The sequence below is a fragment of the Sminthopsis crassicaudata genome, chromosome 2 (genome assembly GCF_048593235.1).
Source record: "Sminthopsis crassicaudata isolate SCR6 chromosome 2, ASM4859323v1, whole genome shotgun sequence".
NCBI lineage: Eukaryota > Metazoa > Chordata > Mammalia > Dasyuromorphia > Dasyuridae > Sminthopsis > Sminthopsis crassicaudata.
In genome coordinates this window covers 661784827-661810867 of record NC_133618.1, presented here as the reverse complement: position 1 = coordinate 661810867, position 26041 = coordinate 661784827, and the positions used below count along the sequence as shown (strand labels likewise).

Here is a 26041-nt window from a genome sequence, read left to right as displayed (position 1 = left end):
GGCAGGAGTTTTCCTAACAAGTTGAAGGCAACTATACTTTTCTGGAAATCTTAAAGCAATACTTTTACTTCAGCAAACCTGTGATCTCATGATCTCAAGTGTAAAGTGAGACTATAAATTTAAAGATGACCTTAAAGGAAAACAGAGGCCACGAGAGTTAAATGACTTGACCAGAATGACACAACCAATAAGTCTATGAGGCAGAATTTGAACCCAAGTTCCCCCCTTCCATTCTTCCATGCTGCCTCTCATGGGTACGGCTTCTTTCATCCCATCTCACCTTCACATCCCGTGCAATTCTTGCCTGCCTTTCCATAAACCCTCCATTTGTCCTTGGTGCCCAGAAAAGCCAGGATCCCTGATTCTTTTCATACTTTCTGAGTAAGCCAGTCAGTGTTTTCAATATATCAAAGTTAATTTAGAGTGCTGGCAGAAATCAGGCATTGGGGCCCACCGCTGGTCCATTGTGTGACCTTGGACAAGGCTTGATCTCTCTGTACCTCAGTTTCCTCATCTGTAAAAGGACAGGATGAGATGTTTAGAATGGGAAGAATGCTTAATTTTTCGTGGTTTTGGTCCCAATACCATTCTGCTATTTACTAGCCATGTGACCTTGGGCATTACTTTGTGTCTCAGTTTTTCACATGTGTAAATTAAGGGGGCAGAATCCAATGTTTTTGAGTAACATTCTAGTAAGAATGTTACTAGATTTCTTTCTAGACTTAGCATCCTATGGTTGTCTGTCTCACAGGAGGAGCCTCTGTCATCCTGGTCTAAAATGACCAAGTCTTGTTCTTTCTAAGGGAAGGATCATACTGAGTCCCAGTAGGGGAGCAGAAAAGTACCCAGGGCCTGTGTACACACACACACACACACACACACACACACACACACACACACACACACACACTCTCCACAGCTATTGGCTTTATTTCCTTACTATTCTTATTGGAGGCCAGATGTCTTCTAAGGTCAGAGCTGTGAGTCAGTGCTAGGGAGTGAGAGCCAGAAGCCGGGATTGGCTTCCAGGCTAGCTCAGTGTGGACTTTCTTCAGCTCCTCAGAGTTAAGGCAATATGTCAGTAGTGGCTGATTGCAAATGGCCTAATTCCTGAAAGGGGACTCCAGGTCGTGCTAGATCCTGGCACCCTTACCCAGCACCTATTCCCAAAGGACGCCCTTTCACTCTGGGAAGCAGCAGAGAAGTAACAAATGGCTATCAGCTGGGGCCGTTTCCCTCCCTCCCTGTACAAGCTCTGTCCTAGGTTCCCGGCAGTTTTGTGTCCTTTTGAAAACACTTTCTTAGATCACTTCTCTGGGGAAAAAAAAAAAAAAAAAAAGTTGCCTTTTTGGAGAGACAAGATCCTGCTAATAAAGTCAAGATCCTGCTAATAAAGTCAACAAGTCAAGTCAACAGACATTTGTTAAGTTTCACAGAGCACAGGGGGCCTGCAGTCAGGAGGGTCCATCTTGCAGAATTCCAACCTGGCCTCAGACACTAGCTGGGGGACCCTGGGCAAACCACCTAACCCTGTGTGTCTCAGTTTCCTCCTCTGACAAAAGTGCTGGAGAAGGAAATGGCGAACCCCTTCAGTATTTTTGACAAGAAAACACCAAACCTGCCACAGAGAGTCAGATAACGACTGAAACAACTGGACGGCAACAACAACAAATGGACCGGGTGCTGTGCGGAGTGTCGGGGATAATACAGTGGAACACAAAAGCAATTCCTGCTCTCAAGGACCTTACAGTTGAAGGGGAGAGACAAAAACCCAGCAAGACAATAAAAGGATAGGGTTGGAAAGGACCTTGGAAATACTCTCTGCCGACCTCTTCATATGAGGAAAATAAGGCACAAAGGGAGACAGGGACTCGGTAAATTAGTAGCAGAGTGCTGCTGCCCTCCCCAAACTGAGATTTAGGTGGAAGGAGAGCAGCCCTCTGCCTGGGTGAGTAAATGAGTGATACGTGGTTTCCCCCATCTGCCCTCTCATGGCTCCCTTCAGAGTTCTCTTGTTTTAGAACCAGCTCTGGCTGATTCAGGATCCTTTGGGAAGATCTTCTCCCTTTCAGGGGGAGTGTACTGACTCAGTCCTCTGTAGATCCAGAGTTGGGAAGGACTTTAGCAATGATCCCATCTTAGTACCTCATTTTACAGATGAAGAAACTGAGGCTCAGAGAACAAAGAGTCAGGTTTTAATCCAGATCCTCTGATAAGTCCAACTTTAATGACCTTTCTATGGTTCTGTGCTGCCTGCCCTGGGAAAGCTCTCCCCTTATCTAAAAAAAAAAAAAAACTCCCTTACCACACCCTTTCAACACACAGTCCCACCCCGTGGACTTCTCTCTGGGTCTTTGGGCCCCCGAGTATGACATCACCACAGATGACCAAGTGGGGCTGCAGGAAATGAGAGCCATACTGCTGACGAGCAGAAATTCCTCCTGGGCAAACAGTCCAAGTGAAAAGAGAAGCACACACACACACACACACACACACACACACTCTTTTGCCTGGATTGAGGGCAGGGGGAAATGAGCCCATCCCCACTTGGAGGAGGCTGGGGGCTGAGGAGAGCAGCACTTAAATCTGCTCCCACAAGCCCTCTCTTCTAAGCAGGAAACTGAGGCTGTCCTGTAGAAGGGAAAGCCACAGGACTTTGTCTTTGGCTTTTTCTCATGCACTTGTGTGTGTTAGCCGGACATTTATGTGGTATAGGTTTACGCATACTTGTTGTTACCCTGATTGGAATGTAAGCTCACTGTGAGTAGCGATCATTTCATTCTTGATCGCAGTGCTTGGCATACAGTAGGTGCTTAATAAATCCAGACTTGAGGTTTGGTTGACTGATAGGCTAAGGACAGCCAAGTCCTTAATCTACTTCACAAAGGAGGGGGTGCCATTATATCAAAGCATTATATAACAGCTAGTTCTTCTTATTAATTATTGTGGCTAATGTTTGTTACTAGAGAGGCAGTCCCAGCTCTGCTGCTAATTTACTTGGTGATTTTTGACTTCCTCTTTCTTTTCTTTGACTTCCTCTTTTTTTTCACTTCCTCTTTCTAGGGGTTACCATTGTCACTTGTAGAGAAGGGCAGCAGAACCGACTAGATGTTCTCCCAGGCGACCTCCAGCTCCTGGGGTTCTGTGACCCGTGGTCTAGGGGTCTTTGAGGGTCTTTGCGAAGAGAATATGAAAAAGCCTTGCAAACAATTTCCACGTATCATACAATTGAATCTTTTAGTAAATGGAGAGGGAGGATCCATAATTTACTGCTACCTCTAGAACCACCCATTGCCACGACTCCTACTCCTACTCCACCACTACTATTAGTGGACATATAGACACAATTTCAGGTTTATAAAGGGCTTTTGTGTATTACCTCATTTAGCCTTCACAAGGCAGCGTAATATATAGAAAAGCAGGAAAGCGTAGAAGATAAAAAAAAGACCAGTCTAAAAAAGTTAGGAAAACCCGGTTTCAAGTCCTACCTTTGGGGCACATTGCCTGAATGGTTGCCCTCAGACAGGAGGAGGAATTACTGAGTAGTTGCCGGGTTCCCTCAATGGAGTAATTTCTACCCAGGGAGGTCCCACATGGATGAAATCAGGTCTGCCCCCCTCCCCAAATTTCCCCATACAACAATGTTAAGTCAGTTACTTTAGCTGTTCTTACTCTTGTTCTGCAAATGAAAAATTATGGGATTTGCCCATAGTCGAAGAGCTAATGGGTACTTAGTCTATGTGTGGGAAGGATTGGAGTCAATCCATGGTGAGCTTCGGGGATTCATCTGTGGCTGAGATCTAGAAGGAAGCCAGCAGACTTATAATAGAGTTGTGTCTGAAGCTGTGGTTGTTCATAATATCAAATGAGATAACAGTAATGATAGTAATAATAGCAATAATAATAAATAGCATTGATATAGTACTTTGCAAATATTTCTCATTTTACCTTCACAACCACCCTGGGAGAGAAGTACAATTGTCTCCCTGTATCTCTATATGGGGCATCCCCATGTCCCCATTTACATATATGAATATATTCCTGTATGGGGATATATACATATACATATGAGGAATTATGTACATCCACATAGATCTGTTTCTACATATACATATGTACATAATCCTACATGTGTTTATAATGTTCCTATATATGAACATACTATATCCCTAGATAGGTCTGTTCCTTTCTTTATGTATGTGTGTAGGCACATGGACATGTTCACACACAAACATATGTAAACATGTATGTTCCTATACATAAAGACAAATCTATGCAAGTCTGCATGGTGTATATTTACATATGATTTTATAAATTACTCTATTTTAATTTAATTGACTTTTTTGTGATCTTGTAATTTATTTGACTTTTGCAAGGCAGGCGGGTTAAGGGACTTGCCCAGCTAGCAAGGGTCAAGTGTTCAAGATTTGATCCTCGGAGATCCAGGGTCAGCGCTCTCTCTACTGCCCACCTCGCTGCTCCTTTATTTTATGAAATAAAAGCCTTGATTCTGCGAGGGGTCCATAGGCTTCTCCAGACTGCCAAGGGGGGTCCATGACGAGGAAAGAGTGAGAGCATCCCCTCTGAGTTGCTCCCTGAGCAGCCCCAGACACAGGGCAGGGCAGAGGTAGACGCACTGGCTCTGGGACGGATTCTCAGGGAAGAGGGATTCCATCCTGTATGGGAAATGGGAGTGTTGCCTCATCCATGGGGCTTCCAAACTGTCTCAGGCCGGAGCTCTGCCTGGGCCTTCAGAGGGGGAGAATTCACCATGAAGGTCACTGATGTTCTGGGAATGGAGGCCCCACGGAGGGAAATGCTCTGTCCCAGGTCCCTGCTTGGAAATGCTGCTTCGATTTCTGCCAAAAAGGCCACTGGAGTCTGGGGCCCCTTAGGAAATGAGGCAATCGTTCCAGAGGCCTTGGGTAATGGGGATGCTGCTAGCCAAGGCTCCCTGTAGCCCTCCTCCCTCACTGCCCCCCACCAGGATTAACCTCATCCTCATTCTCCAATCTCTCCCTTCATTCCTAGAGGGTGAAGTCGTGCTGGCTGCCTTGGGAGAGGCCCCTGAGTGAGTTATTGAGTGGCACTGAGCCCAGGGGGAGAGGAGGGGCTGGGAAGGTGAAGTGGGGGATGGAGGGGTCAGAAAACCAAAGCTTCCGCTGTCCTTCCATGTCAACCCGATCCAAGCGGCTGTTACGAGGGTTCCGGAGAAGCCAGAGGGAGGGTGGTAAGGAGGAAAAATTCTGACCCCCGAGGGTCTGCTCCCTGGCAGAATTATGGAACTGGAGAGTCTAGCCAGCTCTAAACCCCGATTATACAGGTGGGGAAACTGAGACACACAGAGAGGAAAGTGAGCCAAGCTCACACACGGCATCGGTGGCAGACCTGACCCTCAGTCCGATGCACTTTCCCCTGTATTGCATTTTCTCTCTGAGTGTAAGAACCCTAATTCTGAGGTCAGTTTGAATTATCATGACCTCATTTGGAGTTTTCCTAGTGAAGAGACTAGTTTGCCTTTTCCTTCTGCAGTTTTTTACAGATGAGGAAACTGAGGCAAATAGAATGAAGTGATTTGCCCAGGATCACACGGCTAGTAAGAGTTGGAGGTCAGATTTGAATTCAGGGCTGTCTCACTCCAAATGCAGTAGTGCTTTTTACACTGCCCCTCCTAATAGTATTTATACAGCACTTTATTTTCCTTATAGTATGTCACCTGATCTCCACAACAGTCCTGAGGGGGGGGGGGTGCTATTTTTATCTCTGTTTTACAGATAGGGAAACTGAGCCTGAGAGAACCCTCTGTCTGGCTGGGGAGCAGTCAGGGAGGATAGGCAGTGAGGGGCTGCAGCAGCTAGAGCAGAATGAGCTTGGGAAAGGCAGCTGATGAAAGCTTCATAGAGCAGACTGGCTGTGGACTCGGCCTTGAAGGCTGAGGAAAAATAAGCCCAGGTAAGAAGGAGGAGGAATGGCCAGCATCGAGCCAGTGAAGATGGAGGCAGGTGTGAGGGGGGAGGGGGCAGAACAAAGCCAGAGAAGGTGAAAGGAGGGACTGGGATGGATGCAGGGCCTGGCCAGAGGCACAAAAAAAAGGGACTTTTTGTGTGGAACTAAATGAGGGAAACACGGTCCTCGCCAAAGCAAACTCAATAAAGGTCAGGCCGAGAGCCCAGTCTAGGAATCCTGCCGGGTCAGCAGCCCCAGGACAAAGAATTTTCCATGCTCCCTCCTGGGAGTTTCCTGGTGCTGCACATGGCCAGATGGGTTCATTTCCTGCCCAGTGGTCACTCTGAGTCCATATGAAGACCTCACTCCTTCCTAGCCTCATGTTCCTGTCCCCTCTACTCCCCCCTTTCCTCCTAAACTGTTCTCCCTCCCTGTCTCACAGATCTAGAATGGGGAGGGGCTTTATTCTACAGAAAGGGAAACTGAGGCCCAAGGAGGCTATGCTGTAGGATTTGGGGATCAAAGATTGGCAACTAAGTGACCCGTTGGATAGAGCTTTGTACTATCACTAAGACTAGAAGCTTTGAGTTCCAATGTGGCCTCAGACACTCGGTGAGCAAGGCGCTCAGTTTGCTCATTATTAAGGGGGAATAATCCTATCTCACCAATGGGCTGCCATGGCTCCTGGAAGCAGGGCCGAGGCAGAGGCAAAGGAGGGGTCTTCTGAGGAGAGCCACTGAGAAATCTTGGAGCTGCGGTTTAGTCCTTGCCCTTAAGGATTTCACAGTATAATGAGGGAGAGAACATGCAAACAGCCGCATGCTATCAAGATATATAGCAGGGGAGGGGGGCAGCCAGGTGGCGCAGTGGATAGAGCCCCAGCCCTGAATTCAGGAGGACCTGAGTTCAAATCTGGTCTCAGACACTTAACACTTCCTGGCTGTGTGACCCTGGGCAAGTCACTTAACCCCAGCGGGGGGGGGGGGGAGATATATAGATATATATATATATATATATATATATATATATATATATATATATAGCAGGGGGAGCAGCTAGATGGTGCAGTACCCTGGAGTCAGGAGGATCTGAGCTCAGATGGTCTCAGTTACTTAACCCTTAATAGCTGGGTGACTCTGGGCAAGTCAACCCCAAATGCCTCAGGGGGAAAAAAAAGGTGTATTGTAGATATTTTTGAGATAATTAATAAAGAGAAGGTGTTAGATTGCAGGGCATCAGAAACATGGTAGAACATGGGATCTAAGCTGGGACGGGATAGAAGCCAGGAGGTAGGGTTCATTCCAGGCATGGAATTTTGTGTGTTTGGTCCAAGGAAGCACCAGGGATTGGTGTCCCAGGAGGGCAGAGAAAGTGGAAAGGAGTAAGGTTCTATATTGGATAACTTGCTGTTTAGGGGAGAGGGAAGAAGAGAAGTAGGGGGAAAATTTTGGAACACAAATTTTTGCAAGGGTGAATGTTGAAAACTATCTTTGCATGTATCTTGAAAAATAAAAAGCTATTATTATTTTTAAAAATGAAAAAAGTTATCATAGGATAATGACCACAAATGTCCTTTAATGAAAACATAATATTTAAGGAATTAAATTTTCAGAACTGAAATTATTAACAAAGGGATAATTACTCTTAAAAAAAAAAAAAAGGTTCACAAAGACTTTTTAAAGAAAGGGACAATGGAGTCAAGTGAGGAAGGGCTTTAAAAGACAAAGCAACTTTTATGTTTTATCCAGGAGGCAATAATTGAATAGTAGATCAGACCTGAATTTTAGGAAAATCCATTGACAGCTATGAGAGCTCTTCTTCTGAAAACCCCTTTCACCGATGCTCAATGGCCTCACATCTGTCATTTAGGGTCTTGGAGAGTTGCCTGGACCTTAAGCTAATGAGCATCAGAAGTAGAATTCGAGTCCAATTTTTCTTACTGCAGTGTACAATTTGCCCATGATGGACATTGAAAATGAGTATGTGAAATAGAATTGAAAATAATGGAGCCTCAATCTGCCAGGAGATGGCAGTGATGGGGAAGCCTCCTAAATAGTCCAAAGATCTTTCTAATAATCTTTGTCCCTCTCTTCCAGGTCTGCCTGACTTGGTGCCTGATCCCAATTACGTACAGGCTTCTACTTACGTCCAGAGAGCTCATCTGTATTCACTGCGTTGTGCAGCAGAGGAGAAGTGTCTAGCCAGGTAGGAATAAAAACTACGTCATGGCAAGATGGAGGACAATACCACGGACTCATTTCTAGTCCCCACTCACTCGCTAGCCTTGGACACATCACATTAGACCTAATCCTCATCCCTGATTCCTCTCTCCCTGAAAAGGAAAATTGTGCTTTCTAATTGCTCACTCAGAGCCCCAGGATCAAAGTCTTTGCACACAGGTCTGAATTACTATAGAATTATAGAAATTCTCCCCTTCAAAGGCAGCTCTCATTTCCAGAGTCATCATTCCTCCCCTCGCCTTCCTCAATTTCATAGCTTTCTCTTCAAATTGAGAGAAAGAGGCAAGCACTCAGAACATCCCCATGGCAACTCAGGCCTTACAGATGGAGAATATGATTATAGGATGGTTTTGTTGACATTAGCTCTGGCAGGTACCTAGGAGAGGAGGGAGTGGGTAGTGAATAGGACTAATTCTACTCTTATCAAATGGGAAAAGATAGAAACACCTTAGCTATATTTTAAGTTATGTGCAATTGATTCATTCCTGGGGGTAAACTCTTTTTTTTTAACCAAAATCATTTTTAAAAAACACTTATTTTTTAATCCCTTTCCATCTGGCTTCTACTCTCACCACTCAATTGAAACTGTTTTAAAGTGTCCTGAACACTCTCCTCCCCAAGTTCTGGAGTCACTGGTTTCTCCTAGTTCTGCTCCTACCTCTATGCTCATCCCTTCTCAGTCCCCTTTGCTGGATCATGTTTCACCCCTGCTGCATTGGAGTATATCAGAGGACATTATTGGTATTGTTCATTCCCGATTCTTTGTGACTCCATTTGGGGTTTTCCTGCAGAGATTCTAGTGCTCGGCCATTTCCTTCTCTAGCTCATTTTACAAACCAGGAGCCTGAGACAAACGTGGTTAATGGCTTCTCCAGGGTCACACAGCTAGTAAATATCTAAGGCCTGATTTGATCCACAAAAGACAAAACTTTTTTTTACTCTAGACCCAGCACTCTAACCATAGCTGTCCTGGGTTTATTATAGAGATAAAAAATTAGGTTTATGAGTCAGTTGTTGCCAGTATCCTCTTGGTCACCTTTTTTTTCCCTCCCAATAATTCTCTCCAACACTTTTTAAAAATCCAAATCTTTTGCTATCCTCTCCTTTTTCAGATGTCTTGAAAAACTAATCCTTCAGCATTTTCAAAATTCACATTCAGCATAGATTTCTTTTGTGTGATTTTGATCATATCCAGCTATTCTTCCCAGCTCCATCTACTCAATTACTAGCCTATTCTGCTGGAATACTCCCTTGATTCAGTCTCTCTTTATAGACAGATTGCTCCAATTTATTTAAACCCTCCTTTACTGTGCTGACCATTCTATTATGTTAGTTCAGGGCACCATGTTCTAAATGGGACATTTATAAATTAGAAAGAGTCCAAAATGATGAAAATTCTGAAAACCATGTCACTACATAGTTAGACTTAAAGGAACCAAGGATAAATGGTAAAAGACAAAAATACATGTACTCTATTTTCATGCTCTTTATTTCCATTTTTCATTATATCAGATAATATAATAAAACTGGGAAAATGTAGCTGTAGCATTAATAAAAGTTTTAAAGCTACCTGAAAACTAAAAAAAATCTTTTAACATAACTAAAGTAGAAAATATACTAAACTAAAATTAAAAGCAAATTAAGGAAGAAAATGACATGACATTTCAAAGATAATAATAACTCATCAAAATCTATGGAATGCAACTAGTGATTTTTAGAAGAAAAATTTTGGCTTTAATTAACAAAAGGAAAATAGAGATTAAATTGATTATCAATACTTAAAAACATTGCTAACAGAACACAGTAATATTGCAAAGGAAATTAAAAAGAGATATAAGAGCAATAATGAATAGGACAGAAAAAGAAAAAGAATCATTTTAATCAATGGAGCTAAGAGCTTTAAAAAACCCATCATGTTGACACATTAGAAAGCCCCACCAAAATTAAAAAAAAAAAAAAAAAAAACATAATTTACCAATTTAAAATAAAATAGATAATAAAAATGCAAGGAAAATTAATATCATCATTAAGGAATTCTATACACAAATTGGATATTGTGTGAAAAAAGTAAATATTTGCTAAATATTGTTGAAATTAATACAACATGAAATAGATAAATTAACAAATTTCAAAGGAACAAATAAGACAAATCATCAGTGAATTACCTTGCAAAAAAATTACTAAATCAAAGGTATTTTCAGGGGAATTTTTCCAAACCTCCAAAGAACAAATAATTCCTATGTTACAAAGAATGTTGCTAAATTTAGAGAAAGATGGACTGGTACCCAGTTCATTTTATGAGGAAAATATGGTCTTAAGTCTAAACTTTATAAAACCAAAACTTAAAAGAAAAAGTCTAGGCCAAACTCATTAATGAATATGGAGGTGAAAATTCCAAGTAAAATTATTAGCAAATAAAAAACACCACCACATTTTTAAAATTTCTTCATTCTAGTCCAGTGAAATTTATGTCAACAATATAAGAACAGCTCGATATTAGGAAAACCAGAAGCTATTAAAAAGAAAAATATTTTAAAATCTTTTAACAATAGATTCCTAAAATTCTTCCAGTAAAATAAAAATTTTATTCATTGTTTCAAAAGAAAGAAAACTGTGAAAAAAGAATAAAATTATATCCCTCAAAATCAGAAGAAATGTTTATATAAAGTAGGACATAGCATTGTATGCAATGAAGGAACATGAGAAGTATTTTTTACAAGAAACAGGGATGAAACAAGGTGTGTCTAATTTTAGCCATTTCTATTCAGTTGTTAGAAATGCTAGAAATTCCAATAATAAATAGATTAATGTACAAAAGGAGATCAGATTATCATTATTTTCAGATGACATGGATGTTTACATAGAAAATCCATCACCAATTGCACAGTATATAATGACAATAAACAAATGTTTGTTTTCTCATATATTGTCACAAGACTGGGAGCAGAGATAGGGCAAAAGTAGATAAAGCACTAGACTGAGAATCAGGAAGATTCATCTTTAGTTTCTGGCCTCAGACACATACTAGTCCTATGACCTGGGCAAACCACTTCACCTTGTTTGCCTCAATTCCTCATCTGTAAAATGAGTTGAAGAAAGAAATAGTAAACCACTCTAGTATCTTGCTAACAAAATCCCAAATGGGATCAGGAAGAGTGAGACATGACTGAACAAGAACACTACCATTCAAGATTAACAATCTATTATTTTTAAGTAAAACCTCAATTTACAATACTACTAAATAAATCTACATGTATATATATATGTCTAGAAATAATGTATGTCTAGACATATTACTTTTATAAAAATAGTTTTTAAAATATTTTGGCAAAGAAAGATCTGAATAATAGGAGTGAAATTCAGTTTTCATAGATGGGTCTAATCAACATAATTTTAAAAACTACCTTAAAGTACTTTGGAGATTATATGTCATACTAACCAAAATAACAATGTGTTTTTGTAGAGCTTGTAAAGTAAAGAGCAATGAACTTAGGGTTTGAAAATCCAGATTTGAATTCCAGCTCTGGTTCTTACTACTTTTATGATGCTATGATGGTAGGCAAGTTCTTTCTGTACTTTTTTGACTAGGTAAAAAAGGGCTATTTTGGGGACCTCATTTTTTCTTACTTAGTCTTAATCACTAATTGGGCATTGCCTCAGTCAAACTGAGACCTGTTAAAAACCTTAGCTTAAAAAGCCAAGGTCTCCCACTGCATCCGGGGCCATCTCCAGTTGTCCTGATGTAAAAAGAGAAATTTGAGGTTGGTGACTTTGCACAGTTCTTTTTCCCTCTAATCCAACTCACTTGCATGTCATGGCTCCACCTCTGTGATGTCATGGTGGTCTTCAAGAATGAAGAACAAACAACAGTGAACTTTGAGTTCCTTGAGGGCAGAGACTTTAGTTTTGTCTTTTTTTTTTTTTTTTTTTTTTTTTTATCCTAGTGGTTAGAGTAGTGCCTGGCACATGATATGCACTTAATAAGTATTTGATGACTTGAAAAAACTAAATTCCATTGGTTGGTGAGTGAGTGAAAAAGATATATCGATATAAAGTAATATTATATGTGTCAGAAATTTGAAGAACATGAAATTTAGAAAGGTTGAATACAAATTGAAAAAATCAGAACCATTCTACAACTATATGAAAGAAATAAAGAATATACAAAATACTGAGATGAATAGCCAGAAAACAGATATGGATTTATAGAGTAGATATGGAGAAAGTGACCAGTAAGATATGATGGACATAAAGGAACATATAAGTTAATGTTTATATGTAAATAGTTATAAGTGTGTATTGAGTTCAACATTATAAGCATGTATAAATACTTGTCATATGCCAGGCACTGTGTTAGGCACTGGAAATAGGAAGTGCATCTCTGATTTCTTTGCTATGGGAACTTCCAAATGAAGAAAATGTCTCTACCACTAGAAGTCAACAACTCTCTGCAACATATAATCTTAGAGACTAAAACATTGAGAAATTAAATGACTTGTCCAGGGACCATGCAGCCAGTATGTGATCAAGGCAAAAGGGTTTTTCTGACTTTGTGGCCAGATCTCTGTCCGTCCATAAGCCATGCTGGCTTTCTGGCATCAGAGAAAGAAGACAGAAACAAGAACAGCCCCTTCCTTTAAGGGGCTTACATTCTAACATTCGCAAGGTTTTCTTGATATTTAAAATTAATAAATAAGTAATATAGAAATAACAAGCATAATGTTTATGTATTTATATATTATTATAATATATCAACACATATGTAATAAAATAATAATAAAGCTAGAAAATAAATAAAATAATAATCTATTTTTAAATGAAGAGTAAGGAAGCTCAAGATTACTTTGAAATTAATGAAATGATTATCAATTTATATTACTTCTTTTCCCAAACATATTGGGAAATTCTGTGTCATATTTGTTAATGATTGTCAGTTCCTTAGTTAAATTAAATATTTCATTTCAAACACACACAAAAGAATAACTATGGTAAACTGATATTGTTTACCATTTTAAATAGATTTACTAGATTTGCAGATCAGGAGAGTGTCATAGCCAACATACTTCAATTTCTGAAAGTTTTTGGCAATTTCTCATAAGAAACTAGTTAGATGGGGCAGCTAGGTGGCACAGTGGAAAGAGCACCAGCCCTGCAGTCAGGAGGACCCAAGTTCCAATCTGGTCTCAGACACTTACTAGCTGTGTAACTCTGGGCAAGTCATGTGAAAAAAAATCTGAGAATGGTGAAAAGGTTGGAGGAAGAAGGAAGAGAAAGATAAAAAAGAGGAAGAGAGAGAGCAATAGCAGCAGTGGAAGGAGGAGGAGAAAGAGGAAAAGGAAGAGGAGGAGGAGGAGGAAGAGGAGGAGGAAGAGGAGGAGGAGGAGGAAGAGGAGAAGGAGGAGGAGAAGGAGGAGGAGGGGGAGGAGGAGGAGGGGGGGAGGAAGAGGAGGGGGAGGAGGAGGAGGAGGAGGAGGAGGAGGAGGAGGAGGAGGAGGAGGAGGAGGAGGAGGAGACACTAGTTAAATTATAGAGTTCCTAATAAAGGGGCCTAGGCTGAAAGTTGGCTTTTTAAAATGGGCTAGAATAAAGAATCCAAGCTTTTAGCAACTACACTTGCTTAATGAACTTCATACACATTAATTAATAGTGGGATTAATCACCCACATTTGAACATGAACTGTATGACCAGGAAAGGGAAACATGTCTAGGAGCAACATGTAAGGTATGGATAAGGGCTTGGGCCAACGAAACTCTGAAGGGAAGAGTAGGACTGACTTTAGGGTTTAAAAGCTCATTTTCCCTTCTGTATGTGTGTGTGAACTCATGGAATTCCACCCACTTCTGCAGGAACTTGTTAAAAGTTTAACTGCTCTACTCATCCTGAGCTTGTTCATTTACTGTGTCCTTTTTGGGGTTCAGAATTTTGTTTCCAACAGAATCCTTGTGTATATAACAGAAAGGTGCAGCCTAAAGGATTATTAACTGGTCAAAATCTAACATAGTTTACACTATCAGATCTAAATAGTGATGGTTAGCACTGCTCTAGAGTCAGGACAACCTGAATTCAAATCCAGCCTCAGATACATAACACTTCCTAACTGTGTGACCCTGGGCAAGTTACTTAATCCCCAATGTCGCACAAAAAAATAGTAGTGATTAGTTAATATATAATTTCATTAATAGGTTAGTAAAGATTATTGTTTGAAAGATGGGCTGGGATAAACGCCTTATGGGGAAAGGGAAAAAAGTTCGCTGCTAAAGTGATGAGATCTCTAGAAAAAATAGACTGAATCTATAAAATGAAATGCAATAAGGATAATTTTGAAATCCTAATCCTCATTTCAGAAAGGCAACTACATCAAAGACAGAACTGGAAAGACATGAATAGATAACAGTACAAATAGAACCCAACTGTTTTAATAGATGGGTAAAGCTATGAGTCAGTAATGTACATGGTAACTGAAAGAACTCCTCCAGTCTTAGGGTACATTAATAGAAAAATAGGGTTCAGATCAAGGGAATTTAAAGCCATAGTATGCTGTCTACATTTAGTCTACATTTGGATAATTGCTTCCAGTTAGGTGCACCACATTTTAAAAAGCCTATATCCAACTGAAGCACTTCCACTGGAGGGTAGCCATGATGGTGGGGAGACTGGGAGCCATGCCATAGGAAGATCTATTGGATGAACTGGGAGTCTTTAGCCTGAAGAAGAAAAGACTTAGAGAAACATGATATAGTTTTCTTCAAGTATTAAAGGAGCTAGCCAATGGAAAATGAATTAACCTTGTTTTTCTTGGCCCCAGAGGACAGAACTAAGACCAGTTAGTAGAAGTAACAACATAGCAGATTTTAGTTTAATAAAAGAAATCTAAAGAAACCTATGAATATTTCAGACTTGGAATCCTCAATTGGTGATCCTGGCTTTGATGTTTGTATGTCTCTAATTTTCTTAGTTTTTCTCTCCCTCTGCTCTTCTAATGTTTAGTATTCTTATATATCTAGACAGGGGACTCCCCGAAAGTTCTAAAACCTTCAGTGGTTCTGCGGTCTACTAAGTAAAACTCTGGCTTTCAAGGTCCTTTACAATCTGACTCCATTTGACTGCATTACAGAAACACACACTGTTAGGGCTAGAAGTTACCTTAGGACTCATCTTATACAACCTCTGCATTTTACAGATAGGGAAACTGAGTCTTAGAATGGCCACGTGACTTGCCTAAATTCACACAGGTGGTAAATAGCAGAACCAGAATTTGAACTTTGGTCTTTTGACGCTAAATCACTACGCCATCACACCATGTTGCTTCATATGGCGTAGAATTCAGAAGGAACATAGAGGCCATCCAGACCTCATGTTGTAGATCAGGTAACTAAAGAAACCAGGTCACTTGCTGGAGTAATACAGGTCCACTGCCAGGACGTGGATCCCAAGCCTCTGGCTCTAAATCCAACTTTCTTACCATTGCTACTTCTCTGGCAGTGTTTAGCCATCGTGCTGGAGGTGTTGGTAGTATTCGAAGTGTTGTCTTCACCATTTGGACCATTTGCTATCTTCTGTTCTTATGATTTTTTTTCCATCTGTGGACATTTGTTTAGGTTCATGCCAGCCCCCTTCCTGGAATGGATTCCCGACCATTAAAAACTCTGTCTTTCTTTAAGGACCAATCCAGGAGACACCTCCTCCACAACCTGTTCCCGGATCACCCCCCCAACCCTTCTTAAGTGAGGCAGTGTGATACAGTGGAAAGATCACTCACCTTCTCATCAGAGGACTTGAGCTTAATTCCAGCTCCAGGAGCTCACAAGCCATGCACTAGAGCAAGTCAGCCTCCAGGACCTCATCTGTAAAATGAGTGTTGGAGTAGCTAGCTTTTTATTTCCCTTTCCATCTTAGATTTGTGATCCCATGATCTTTTTCCTTAAGTCTCTCATTGTACTTTGGATATCACTCTCCTTTATACCCATAACATTCTGCCTCATGTTATGTTTATCTGTGTATATGTATTATCCTTCATTAGACTGTAAGCTCCATAAAAGTAGGGAGTCTGATTCACATCATCCATCTTCCCAGCTCATATTTTAGTGTCATGTGCACAGACATTCAATGAATATTTAGGCTTAATTGAAGTTGAGACTATTTCTTCCAAGAGTAAGTCCCCTAATATTTTCCATAAATACCAGTGAAATCATTGGCTTGGTCAAGGTGACAGTGTTAACAGTGATAATTCCCCTGATATTCTTCCCATTCCTTTTCCCTCCAGCACTGCATATAGCCCTGAGGCTACCGACTATGATGTACGTGTCTTACTGAGGTTTCCTCAACGAGTGAAGAACCAGGGCTCGGCTGACTTTCTGCCCAATCGGCCCCGCCACACCTGGGAATGGCACAGCTGTCACCAGTAAGTAATGGTTCTCAGAAGCAACAGAAGGGGATTAGGGAAATGTAAGCAGATGGGATAAGGACAGATACCTTTAGATATCCTGCCAGCCTTCTATTGGAGGGGTCTTTTTTCTGCCTTTATGTACCTGTTTGTCATTTGGATTTAGAAAAGGAACATTTGCATATTATAACAAACCACTGGTACTCTAATATAGAATAACAGCCTTTGTCATGTGATACAAAGGGTACCAGGAAGTTTTTTCCCACTGTCCAAAATATTTCTTCCAGTGAACTGAACTTCCACCTGTAAAGAATTATACTTTGGCTAAAATTGGCTCCCATTGTTTTATTCTGACTTGGGGGTATGAAGAAAATGTTCTGCAAGGTGCTACCAACTTGAAAAGGTTTTGAGTGTGGGCCAAAAATATATGACTTGTATCAGAAAACCAAACTAAATGTAGAGAAGGTTCACCATCAGAAGATTGACCATTAGGTGGTGAATTTTTTTGACAACCCATGTTATGTTATCAAGAGCAGGGGTTGTGATATATACCATGGGGAAAGTTTGGACATCAATGAAATCATGAATCTTGAAGAAAGAAGGCATTCAAGACCTTAGTAAAAATTTAATGTGATTTAAAGGAATAAAATATGTAGATATTTTAATAGGGTAACCACTATCAAAAGAAAGGGTATGAGTTTAAGACAGTATTGAACAGATGTGGATCCTAGGGATGCTGAGGGGATGGGGAGAAGTAAGAGATGTATGAAAGTCCTATTGGAAAAGACTTGATTCCCACATTCACACCAAAGAGCAGGCAGAAGATTCCCCTCTGTCTCATCAGCCCATCTTTTGGGAAAAGCAGATAAGAGGATGAGCAAAGGGGAAAGTGAAGCAGCCAGCAATGGTATAAAGGGAAAAGACCCATGGACCACAGATGCTGGGAGTTCTCTATTAATACCTGGGCTTCTGTCTCATCAGCCCATCATTTGTGAAAGGCAGGTAAGAGGATGGGTAAAGAGGGAAGTAAAGAAGGATGGGAACAGATGCTGGGAGTTCTCTATTACTATCTGGATCTTTGTTCAGCACCTTGGTCAGCACTGTGTCATCTACTGCATAGCAAGCCATGGCTGAGCATCTTTGTTCTTTGCAGGCATTATCATAGCATGGATGAGTTCAGCCACTATGACCTGCTGGATGCTACCACAGGCAGAAAAGTGGCCGAGGGTCACAAGGCCAGCTTCTGCCTAGAGGACACCACGTGCGATTTTGGCAACCTGAAGCGCTATGCCTGTACTTCCCACACACAGGTCAGTGAGGGGAAGAGTGGGAAGGCAATGGAAGGGTGAAAGGGGACCTGTCCAATAGAAAAAGCTAAAGGAAGGTCTGTGGGTCCTTTCTGATGAGACCCTGTGTTTAGTGGATAGAATATGAGTCTGACTCTATCTCTGACATGTGCAAGCAGTTGCATGATCATAGGTAAGTCTCTACACAGCACAATAATAATCAGAAAACAAAAATACCTACTAAATACATTAGTGTCTTTATTGAGCACTCACTGTATATTTAGTAATATAGAAGAGATTGAGGGATTGATTAATGTAAGGGGTTTGTAAGGATTAATAATAAGGGATGAGGAGGAAAACAGAAGGGCTGATCTGGTAATTTTCCACATGTTTTAGCAAAGAGGTAAGGAGGAGGATAGAGAAGAGATGGTTGAAAACCTTTCAAATGTTTTAGGAATTTAATGGGGTCCATAAAACTGATAAGATTGAAGTGGCCAGTGATTACAATTACCCGGATTAACTAACAATCCTTTTCTTTCATTGTTACTGTCCTTTTGTCCAGGGAAATAGTGTTGAGTATAAAGACCTGACTTTTTCTTTACTGATTTTTCAGATTCCTTCAGGGATCTCTAACATCCCTATCTCTTTCTGCTCTTTGCCATCAGCCCTTCCACCATGCCTTCTTTCCCAGCCCTGCTGTGAGAGGTGACTTGAAATCTGAGAGACCATTGAAAGAAGAATCATAAATTCTGAGTTCTGAGCCCAATTCTGCCACTAATTTGGGCACATTATTCAATCACTCTAAGCCTTGTTTTTTCCCTTTAAAATAAAGAGAATCATGCTGGATTATCTCTAAATCCCTTTTAGGTGTACTATATTCCATAGTATTCCAATTTCATGGAAATACATGGAAATTCCAAAATATCAGGAAGGAAGACTTGAAATAAAAGATGATTCAATCTTCCACCAACTACTAGGTCTGAACAGCATCAGTCAGTCCTGAGGATCAATAAGAAAAGGATTGGAATAAAGAGCACAGTGTGGGAGGTGAGTAGCCTAAAGGAGAGGCTGAATTCTGAATTCTTTTCTCCCTCCACTTCTCTCTTCCCAGGGCCTGAGTCCCGGTTGCTATGATACATACAATGCTGACATTGACTGCCAATGGATTGACATCACTGATGTGCAGCCTGGCAACTACATCCTCAAGGTAGGTTTCCATGACAACCAAGAGAGGCACCAACGCTAGGGAATGAAAACAAGGAACATTTTGCGCAGATACATGGGTCTTGCCTCTGCATCTAGATAAGCAAAAAATAATAGATGCAGTGCTTTATCCACATCTCATCTGCAAATACTTACAATTGAATAACTAAAGCATTCTGTTATAGTGGGGAGGGAGGAGAGAGACAAGATGTATACTTTCTAAAGAGATTCTTAAACATTACATACCTCAAAAGATCATAATAAAGCCTTTGGCAAGGACATTTCAGTGGGCAGTGTTATTGACATTAAAAATATGGTAGGATATCTGAAGACCAGGAAGGATAAAAAAGGGTCATCCATGCTCCTTCCTTGGGCAATGTGGCCTTTTGAACCACCCCCAAGGCATCTCTGCCCTCCTCAGAGAGAAGGTACAATACAGTCTGTTGTAAGCAGCACATCCCAGAGTTCCCAGACCTTGGGTCAAAGCGTCCTTCTTAACTAATTAAAGCCCTTCTTTCTCAGTGGGAACAGAAAATTATTCTGAACGCCCTCCTAGAAAATAGGACTTTAGGCTTTAGAACTCAGATCCTAGATTGAGTGTTCTGGGTAATGAAAGGGAGTTGACCCCTGTATTCAGGTCCATTTAAATCCTACTCATGGAATTTAGAATCATTCTTCTATGAAACTTCATCACTTTTTATTGAGCTAATGAACCATGAAAATGAAATTATGAGGGATATAGTTAAACAGATGAATATAACATGATAACAGAAGAGGCAGCATATATGATAGGAAGTGTACTGGTCTCAGATTTTCAATACTAACCCACTGCTTGCTAATTGGATTCTTGGATAAATTGTTTCATCCCTGTGAGCTTATTTTCCTCAGCTACTAATACTAATCCTATTTACCATATTGGTGCAAAGATCCCTTGAAGCCTTGGAGATAATGTGCTTTGTAAATTCAAGCCATTAAAACATGCATTGTTATTTTAACAAACTCTGTGATAACAGAGATTATGTGATACTTTTAGGTTGGAAAAGCACCTTACCTTCTTTGCCTTATTTCAGCCTCAAAATAAGCACACAATTTTAAAGTGGAGAAACCTGAAGCTCATCATGAGCTGCCTGTGGTCCCCCAGCCAATACATGTTGGGGGCAGGAATTAAGCCAATTTCTCTAATTCCAAAACTAGTACACTTTCAGCATCACATACTGCCTTGTTTACATCCTCTAATGTACTAATAACAACCTACCCTTAACTATTCATTAAATCAGGCTTGGGGTAATCTCTGCTTGGGAACATTTTGTATCCTTTAAAAGTTTATTCATCTAGTACATTTTTTCAGTTATTTGACAAGCATTTATTAAGTGCCCATTTTGTACCAAGCAGTAGGATAAGCACTAAAAATATAAAGAAAAGCAAAATGCAGGTCCTGCTCTCAAGGCTCTCGCAGTCTAATGGGGGAGAAACCACATAAATAACTGTACAAACAACATCTATGTAATATCAATTGAAATTAATCAGCAGATGGAAGGCACTGACATTTAGTGAGATTAAAAAAAAAAACTACTTATACTGTGGGGATGCAAGAATGAGTAAGCTATGATTTTTGGCATCTAAAAGTTTATAACCTAGCACTGTAAAATTCTATAATCACATTATTTTAAATAATTCACAAATAAGGCACACACACACACACACACACACACACACACACACATGCTCACAGATAACAAAACAAAAAAACAGTCAAAAATATTAAGATTTGACAGTATATCTATTACAGGAGAATAGTGGCAATGCTTGGAATCCATTATCTATGAATCATGTTTATTTTACATTGGTATTTGAGTAGCAGCATGTTCTATTTGTCAAAAAATGTCTTTTCTGGAATCATAAATATAGAATGGGGTTGAAAAATCCCCATTGTTTTGTGGAAGACCTTGAATTTTTCTAAGAAAGGGAGGGAAAGGGAAAGGGGAAAAATGTTGTGACCTTTCCTTTGTATTGTTTCTGTCACCATTGTCTATCTGAGTAGCCATTGCTGAGAGGCCATTGAATGAAGAGTCATAAATACTGAGTTCTGCTTCCAGTTCTGCCATCCTAGCTCTTGGTTTATTTCTCTTTAAAATAAAGAAAATCAGGCTAAGTTATCTCTAAATCCCTTCTAGCTCTGCTGTATTCCATAATATTCCAATTTCATGGAGTAGAGCTAAAGTATCAAGAAGGAAGACTTTAAATAAAAGAGGATGACCAAGTTTCCCATCTCTTTCCACCCCCTTTTGTCTCATAGGTCCAAGTAAACCCAAAGTACATCGTGCAGGAGTCTGACTTTACCAACAATGTTGTGAGATGCAACATCCACTACACCGGACGCTATGTTGCCACCACGAACTGCAAAATTGCCCAGTAAGAAGCCTCACAAGTCCTCTCAAGGGACTCCTTCCTTCCCTTCTTTCAGGCTGTTTTATCTATACTTTGGGTAGGGAAACAATGGATGCACCAGGAAATGGTAAACCAATGAGCCAAACAAAGAAGGAGGAGAAAGCATGGAGCTGTGGGGGGCAGTGGAGGGAGAAAGAAAAAAGATTTTTTTTTTGTTTTGTCTTTTTTTTTTTTTTTTGAGGGTTTTAAAAATATTTAAATCAAAAATACTGTCAGGATCATCTGATCTCCCAGGATCCTATAGAAATGGACCATATAGATGTTCAGCCAAACATATTCAATTAGAGCTACAGCTGTAGAAATTCACTTGGGACCCCAAACCTGACTTCTCCTATAGAGTGCCCAATTAGTAAGGGAATAACTCACTTAGTTGTGATTGTGGAAATCACTTACTTTGAGCACACATAAGGCATGCTCTGGTTGCTTTAGATAACATTGTGGTCCTTTATGTCCACATATTTTTGACCACATATTTATGTCCACATAGTAAGACATAGACTCTACTGAGCCATCCACAGTCTCATATCTGGTTCCCCTAATAACCATTCATATACATTTTTGAGGCAACTAAGCAATCAGATTATCAATCTATAGTCAGAATTGGAGATCAATTTGGGCTAGAAAGTTGGGAGCTGAGTCTGTGTATATAATTAAACAGCTAGTCTGTGAGTGAGGTGAGGAGGGGTCAGCCTGTGGCCAGATTAGGGATTTGTCTGTGACAAACCTTAAAGATCTGGTCGGTTAATATACTTCAGAATCATTCTGTGGCTAGAGTGAGGGAGCATTCTGAGGCATGTTAGGGAATTTGTGGCAAAATTAGTCATTATTCGGTGGTTGGTACTAAAGGGCAGTCTGCAACCACAGTCAGTGATGGACCTGAGGTAGGAGTTTAGGCTGTGTCTTAGGAGTCCATCTGTTATCAGAGACCTAGCACAGATAATTAACCCGCTTAGCCTTCGGAATCAAAATCTTGCCCTTATTTGCACTGTACTTTAAGCACCAAGGTAGTTGCTCTTAGGCCCGATTAGTAAATAGAACAGAAACTCTACCCCCTTGCACTTATATTCTGATAAAGTCCTCCAACAGTTGACATTAAGTTGGAGTTTAAAATCACTTTGAAGTAAGTTAAATACAGCTTATCTAAATTGGAGGAAGAAAAGCAGGACATGTTTCCAGATTTCTCATCATAGTCTCACTTTGCCCAAGCAGACCATGGAGCCAAGAAAGCAAGTCAGGGGCAATCTGGGGAAGGATATCAGCAGCAACTGAGAGATAGGCTATGGAGGCCTGCATTGATCTGCCTCCTTCTGCCAAAAGAGGAAAAGGGCAGCAACATCTTTTCCACAGAAGATGCAACCGAACTATAAAAGCCATTCAACAAAAGAATGGGAGAATTAAGGGGCAGAAGAGCCCATTCTGTTTGCCCTAGGGCTTCAGGGACAGGTTTTCTCCTTGTAGACTCCATCACTTTGTGGAAATCCACACCGTGCTCTCTTCCAAACATTTTACATAAGTGTTTGGAAGGAGCTGCAGAGTTCAATGAAACAAGGCTATTAATATTTCTCTGTGACTCCAACCACACTCTAGAAGAGCCAGGACAAACAGGAATCTAGGAATGAAGTTTTCCCAGAAAGGCCATGAGACGCCTGTTGGTTTTGACAACATTTTTGAAAAATAAAAGAGAGACACTTTTTTAATGGCCTTTAAAGAAGGAAGGCAGAAAAATAGAATTTCCAGACAGTCCCAGTTATGGTTAGGGAATGAAAAATGATCCAGGGTGGAGATGAATGTTGTTTGATTGGCTTTATGGGAATCTTTCAATGAAACCTCTAATGGATAGAGAGCTTGTTCCAAGAGTCTCTCTGATCTCATCCTGAGATAGTCTCAAGCTGGTCCAAGGAACTTGTCTAAGTTGGTCTGGAGTTTCTCTGAGCTGGTGCTGAGGTTTCTGTGAGCTTAAAAAAAGGAGGCAGAGCAAACATCATGATGTCCATGTGACAAGTGAGGGGAAGGGCCCATCCCAAACCCTCCCAGTTTCCTCTGCCTCCATGAATCTCCATGCAGTGGTCCTCAATCTTTTTAAATAGGGGCCAGGTCACTGTCCCTCAGACTGTGGGAGGGCCGGACTATAGTAAAAACAAAAGCTCACCCTCTGTCTCCGCCCCTCAGCCCATTTGCCATAACCCAGTGAGCCACATAAACATCTTCAGCAGCAGCATCTGGCCCTCAGGCCGTAGTTAGAGAACCCCTGCTCTAAATTAAGTCATGCTCAGGCTTAATTTGGAAGGATGAAAAGTGAGGGATGTGACTTGGGACATGGCCGCAGGATCAACTGGTAGATCCAACAGAGAGACTAAATAATTTGACCAAAGGTGCATGTTGAGTTAGTAGGTAATCTGGGACTAGAAACTGGCTTTTTAGACATCCCATTCCAGTTATCTGGCCAGGATTCCTCCCCCTACCAAAAAAGCCCATCCCTCTTGGTGGTGACCATTATGAGGAATCCTTCTGCATTGATCATTGGTCCTTGGATGATAGACTCACAATCCAAGATCTGACCTATACTTGTAGCTGCCAAATCATGAGGTTATAGACAGGGCATTGACCTCAGAGTCAGGAGGATTTGGATTTAAACCCCACCTCAGACATTCACTGAGGTTTTTGTTTCCTCATCAGCAAAATTAACAGACTTATAGAGCCCCCTTCTGTGCCAAATCTATGGTCTAATCATAGTCATTATGAGACTTGGTCCCATGTTGGCACAATCTTTTAAAAAAGGGATAAATTCATGCCGAAATGTGACATTGTAGAAGACCTTAATGAAAACAGGAGCTTCCTTCTTTAGCTAAATCTTTCCTAGTCTGTGAACCTCAAATACTAGACAGTTAGATGATACAATACAGGACCTAGAGTCAAGCCCCGAGTTCAAATCCTTCCTCCGATGTTTACTGGCTGTATGACTCTGGACGGGACACTCAGTGTCTGTTTACCTCAGTTCCCTTCTCTGTAAAAATGGAAATAATAAGAACACCTCCCTACATGATTGTTTTAAGAATAAAATGAAATGTTTGCTTTTCAAAACTCAAAGTTCCATATAAATGTTAACTGTTATTATTATTATTACCATTATTGCCCAAGACCAGACTGATATGAAGAGTGAGTTGGACAAGGGAAGGAAGTGAAAGTTGAGCTATACTTGGTTATTTTCCTGAGCCTTGAAATACAGAGTGGAAAGAGGTAGTAATAGTAGAATTTTTTATTTGAGTGCAAGTTAAAAACAGCTACTAGAATGAGACAAGAATCTTTTCAAATGATCAACTTTACTGCCTCTGCTGCCTCAATTTAAACAAATATTTGCATTTCTAGAAATATAGGACATTTTAAAATATATTAATATTTTTCATATTATTAAGACAAATTAAGTATATGTAAGCTCCATGAGAGAAGGAGGTGTATCTTATCAAAGCCTTACATTCATGTAATCAACAAGCTTATAACTCTATAAACAGATGTTTAACAAATTTTGGATGAATGAAAAAAAAAAAAAAAGTTGACTGGGAGAGCAGGAAGGGAAAGGTTTCTAGACAAGAGAACTCTGTGACCCACCATCTGGGAAGAAAGGAAGCATGGTCAAGATGAAAGAAGATGGAAATATGAACATGGGGAGGGGAAAATATGGACATAGGAAGGATAAGCTGAGGACTTCTTGGAGAGGCCTTGAATGCAAGGCTAAGAAATTATAGGGAGTTACTGAAGACTTTTTAAAATTCCAAGGTAGAGTCCTGTATAATGTGTAATGCATCCAGACGTTCCTAGGATGGAGAGGGGAGCAGGAGAGTGAGTTACCCTTGAGGAAAGGCTAGTTGCAGCAGGAGGGTGGAGGAAGCCAAACAAAACAAGGGGAAGTGGTGGAAATCTATCCCGTGGCTGCTGATTGATGTGTTTGCCTCTTTTCTCTTAGATCTTGATCTGCTCAGGATTCACTGATATCACCCCACCCAAGCCACCCTTCTCCAAGCATGGTCAGGCTCTTTCTGGGCCCTGTGAACACAGACAAAACCCTCATGGGCCTGTGGACCTTGGACAGGAAGGAAGGGGAACTGGCATCATGGAAAAAACTGGATGATTTAAGTGACTCTGGGTCTTATTTTTATACTTAACTTCCCCCCAAAACTTTGTTGTGTCGGTTGTTGGTTTTAAAAAAATTTGTTTTTATTATTTTGACCACAATGCTGAGTGAAGATTATTGATGATTTAAATTGAATAAAACAAGATTTTCTACTCTGTTGATCTCCATTTCATCTGGCTCCGACAGGACTCTGGGCAAATATCCAGGAGGCTAGACCACTATAGTAGGTTTCTGGGGCTTAAACCACTGTTACTCACAGGATTTAGAGCCAAAAAAGAGACCCTTTTATTATAAATAAGGAAATTGAGTCCAAAAGAAAATAAGTGCTTTGCCTAAGGCCTCATAAGTAAAGCAGGGATTTGCACTCAGCTCTTCTATTCTCAAAATTAGGATTTTTTCCACCTC

General features: G+C 40.5%; 1 protein-coding gene across 3 annotated transcripts in view; it reads left to right on the top strand.

The window, feature by feature from the left end:
* Positions 1 to 25789, top strand: part of LOXL1 (lysyl oxidase like 1) — a 44651-nt gene extending 18862 nt beyond the window's left edge. For all 3 annotated transcript variants that reach the window (XM_074297028.1, XM_074297026.1, XM_074297027.1), the window contains 6 exons: positions 8043 to 8151; positions 16451 to 16588; positions 17724 to 17880; positions 18968 to 19063; positions 21356 to 21471; positions 25469 to 25789. In XM_074297028.1, coding sequence (XP_074153129.1) covers positions 8043 to 8151; positions 16451 to 16588; positions 17724 to 17880; positions 18968 to 19063; positions 21356 to 21471; positions 25469 to 25475 — 623 coding nt within the window. In that variant the 3' untranslated portion in view covers positions 25476 to 25789. The remainder of the gene's footprint in view (positions 1 to 8042; positions 8152 to 16450; positions 16589 to 17723; positions 17881 to 18967; positions 19064 to 21355; positions 21472 to 25468) is intronic.
* Positions 25790 to 26041: the final 252 nt, after the last annotated feature.